Genomic DNA, 4,688 nt, shown 5'->3' on the forward strand with positions numbered 1-4,688 from the left:
AAAAGGGAGAAATGATAAAGAAAGGAAGGGGAGGAGAGAAACAGGTAATAACAGTGTAAAGGAGGAGAGAAATAGACAATAAGAAAGGAAGGGAGGAAGAGAAGAGAAGAGAGAAGCAAGCAATAACGAAGGAAGGGGAGAAATAGACAATACGAAAGTAGGGGAGGAGAGAAAGAGACAATAGTAAATGAAGGGAGAAAGGAAACAGGCAGTAAGAAAGCAAGGGAGGAGAGAAACTGATAATAACAAAGAAGGGAGGAGAGAAGCAGTCAGTAAGAAAGGAAGGTAGAAGAGAAGCAGGTAATAATAGTGGAAGGGAAGAGAGAAATAGACAATAAGAAAGGTAGGGAGGAAGAGAAGAGAAAAGCAGGCAATAACAAAGGAAAGAAGGGGAGAAATAAACAATAAGAAAGTAGGGTAGGGGAGAAACAGACAATAGTAAAAGAAGGGAGAAAGGAAACAGGCAGTTAGAAAGCAAGGGAGGAGAGAAACTGATAATAACAAAGGAGGGAGGAGAGAAACAGGCAGTTAGAAAGCAAGGGAGGAGAGAAACTGATGATAATAAAGGAGGGAGGAGAGAAACAGGCAGTTAGAAAGCAAGGGAGGAGAGAAACTGATAATAACAGATGAAGGAGAAGAAAAACAGGCAGTAAGAAAGGAAGAGATGAGAGAAACAGACAATAACAAAAGATAAGAGGGAAACAGACAATAAAAAAGGAAGCAAGGAGAGAAGCACACATTAAAAAAGGGAGGAGGGAGAGAGGCAATAAGAAAGGAAGCAAGGAATGAAGCAGACAAAAAGGAAGGAAGGGGAGAGAAGAATAGCCAATAAGAAAGACAAACGAGAAAAAAAACGGAAAGGAAGGGAAACATAAGCCACAAAAAAAAAAAAAAAAACGAAAGAAGAAAAATGCAGGAGTTAAAAAAGAAAAGAAAAAAAAATTACTTCACTATTTTAAAAAGAAGTGGGCATTTCTCTCCTCTATGGGGATATAAAAGAAAGGATAGAGGAGGCCACCGCGGAATTTGGATAGGCTGGAAGGGTCGGCAGAGAATCCTTACGAATTAAGAGAAGAGGATGTAATGGCGGGTAGAAGCGTATAGGGAGAGGAAGAGAGAGAATGCGGTATGTAACGTAACAAGAATAAGAAAAAGAAGAAAAGACGTCAGTGAGATAGTGAGAAAGAGATAGATAGATAGATAGAGGGAGGGAGGGAGGGAGGGAGGGAGAGAGAGAGAGAGAGAGAGAGAGAGAGAGAGAGAGAGAGAGAGAGAGAGAGAGAGAGAGAGAGAGAGAGGAGAGAGAGAGAGAGAGAGAGAGAGGAGAGAGAGAGAGAGAGAGGGAGGGAGAGAGGAGAGAGAGAGAGAGAGGGAGAGAGAGAGAGAGAGAGAGAGGAGAGAGAGAGAGAGAGAGAGAGAGAGAGAGAGAGAGAGAGAGAGAGAGAGAGAGAGAGAGGGAGAGATAGCGAGCGAGAGAGAGAGAGAGAGAGAGAGAGATAGCGAGCGAGAGAGAGAGAGAGAGGGGGGGGGGAGACAGACAGACAAACAGACAGACAGACAGAGACAAAATGAAATAGAAAGAGACAATGAACAATAAATAAACACAGAGAAAGTGAGGACACAGAGGGAAAAACACAAACATACCCGAGTCAGTGTAGGGGAATCTGTAATCAAACACTACTAAACATATACACACACAAACAAAAAACAAGAACAAAATCAAAGTTAGATTTCCCAGCTGTTTTTTTTTTCTTTTTTTTTCACATCAGAAAGCCAGCTCACCCTCTCCACTTTCCACTGAACCGGATTACAGCTCTAAATTACAGCCGTTCAGCGAAGAAACAATGAGGTTTGGGCATCAGAGAGGGAACCGTAGAAGCTATGATTATGAACCGTAATGTCATATTGATATCATGATGATAGGATTGTTCTAGTGTTTATGGCATTGATGGTATTGATATTGGTGATAATGAGGATGATGATGAAGATAATAATAACAGTGGTAATAATAAGGATATTAAGGATTATAATGGTAATGATAATGATAATGATAATAAGGACCATAATGATAACAACGATAGTAATTGTAATGATGATGATGATGATGATGATAATTATCATTATTATTATCATTATTATTGCCATTATCATCATCATCATAATGGTATTGATAGTAATAATGATAATAGTAATGGTAACAATGATAATAATGATAATAAGTACGATAATGATAATAATAATAGTAATAGTAATAATAATAATAATAATAATAATAATAATAATAATAATAATAATAATAATAATAATGATAATAATAATAATAATGATAATAATGATAATGAAAATGATAATAAAAGTAACAATGATAATAATAATAATAATAATGATGATAAAAGTAACAATGACAATAATGATAATAATAATAATAACAATTATAATAGCAATAACAGAAACAGTAATAATAATACTAATGATAACAATTGTAATAACAATAATAGTAACAGTAATAATAATAATAATGATGATATTAATAATGATAACAACAACAAAAATAATGTTGATAATAACAATAATAACAATATTCCGATAACAACCTCCCATCAGCTTGTGTCAAACTGGACGTCTTAACCTCCAGTATTTATTCTAACTTCCTCAAGATTAAGGCCACATGTTGACAATAACTGAGCTTGTGTAAACTTGGTCTGGCAGTAAAAGCGAGACAATCTAGTGACTCATTTCAGACAAAGTTCTTTTTTTATTTTTCTCTTATTTTTCTTACTCTTGTTTTTTTCTTTCTTTTATTTTCTTTCTCTCTTCTCTGCCTCAAATCTCTCACTTGTCTCCTTTTGATAGTGACTCATTTTAGATAATTTTTCCCTCTTTTCTCGTTTTTTTTTTTCTTACTCTTTCTTTCCCTTTCTTTTATATTCTTTCTTTCTTCTCTGACTCAAATCTCTCACTTGTCTCCTTCTGCTGCGGTTTTACGATCACAGCTGGAACAATAGAGGTTTCGCCTAACTCATTCTTGCTGTTGGCTTGAACACTCATGGTGCGGTATTGGTAAATTTATTGTTATCTCAGTATGTCGGATGCAACTCATCCATGTAAATTTTGTTTAAATGAATGAGTGGGTAGAAGTATCTAATATTAGGGATATAAGATTAATTACTAATAATGTAGGGTATTAATAAATGATAACTGTAAAAACGGCAATGACATGATTAATAATAACCCTATTAACCTTAATGGAGGAACGCTTTATATGTTTGGTAATTTTCGTTTCTCTCTTAGGAATTCCCCTGGCGAAAGAATTGCGTCGCAGTGCAAAAAAGTTTCTGCTTAATGACATAATTACGGATGCTGTAGGAGACAAATTTATTTTAAGACATGCCACCTCCTAAGTGGGGCATTTTTTATCGTGTTGTTGATTAGTCTGCGAATTATATTTTGTGTTTATATATATATATATATATATATATATATATATATATATATATATATATATATATATATATATATATAAATATATATATATATATATATATATATATATATATATATATATATATATATATATATATATATATATATATATATATATATATATATATATATACACACACACACACACACACACACACACACACACACACACACACACACACACACACACACACACACACACACACACACACACACACATGCACACACACATATATCTACACACACACACACACACACACACTTATTTAAGTGTATATTTATACACAAAATCTCTCATTCATATGAAATATGTAAATAATCATGCATAAAATAAGAAAGGTGGAGAGGAAGAGAGAAGCAAAAATCAAAAGACAGAAAGACGAAGGACGAGAACAAAGGAACAATAAAACAAATTGAAAAAGACGCCATTAACATTGATAAGCAAAAAGACGTTTGATAAGAGGTTGTTTATGACCGACAGAGAACACTTTCTTTTTGATGTCATTGTGATGTTATTGTTTTCTTTTTTCTAAATGCATTCTTTTATTTCCGGTATGTTCATTGACTTTTTTTTGCTCAACATACGCTGTTCTTTTCATATAAATAGGTAATATCTATCGACTGTCTATCTATCTGTTTAGCTTACTCTCCGCCTTTCCTTCTATCTATCTATGTTGATGTCTCTACGTGTGTTTGTGTGTGTGTATATCCATATGTATGGGTGTACGTATATGTGTGTTCGTATACATAAGTCTGTATGTGCGTATGTGTGTGGTGTTTGTTTATTATTATGTCTGTGTGTACGTATGTGTGTGTTTATTATTATGCCTATGGATGCGTATGTGTTTGTATTTATTGTCTATTTGTGCGTATGTGTGTGCGTGTGTTTATTATCATCTCTGTGTGTGCGTATATGTGTGCATGTTTATTATTATGTTTGTGTGTGCGTTTTTCCCTACCCTGGCAATCAAGATACACAAATGGATTTCGTCGAAAGAACAGAAGTTTCCTGGGAGAGAGAAGCCTCCCTGCGCAGCTCTCCCACGGGCGTGACTGCGCGGTACAACGAGAAGGAGGAGGCTTCGTCACAGGAGACTACAGGATGACGCAAAATTACCCAGGGGAAGAGAGGCCTGTGTGAGGTATAAATGAGGCTTGAATCTTTGTCTTTTTTATCATTTCTCCTTTTTTTCTTGTTTTCTTTT

At 34.9% G+C, this 4,688-nt stretch overlaps 1 protein-coding gene across 1 annotated transcript in view; it reads right to left on the bottom strand.

Annotated features, from left to right (window-relative positions):
• Positions 1–4,450: 4,450 nt before the first annotated feature.
• Positions 4,451–4,688, bottom strand: part of LOC138863537 (mucin-12-like) — a 1,967-nt gene continuing 1,729 nt past the window's right edge. The window contains exon 2 of the mRNA XM_070127706.1: positions 4,451–4,616. Within this exon, the coding sequence (XP_069983807.1) occupies positions 4,451–4,616 (166 nt within the window). The remainder of the gene's footprint in view (positions 4,617–4,688) is intronic.

This window comes from Penaeus vannamei, chromosome 12, assembly GCF_042767895.1.
Source record: "Penaeus vannamei isolate JL-2024 chromosome 12, ASM4276789v1, whole genome shotgun sequence".
In the NCBI taxonomy this organism is placed as follows: Eukaryota; Metazoa; Arthropoda; class Malacostraca; order Decapoda; family Penaeidae; genus Penaeus; species Penaeus vannamei.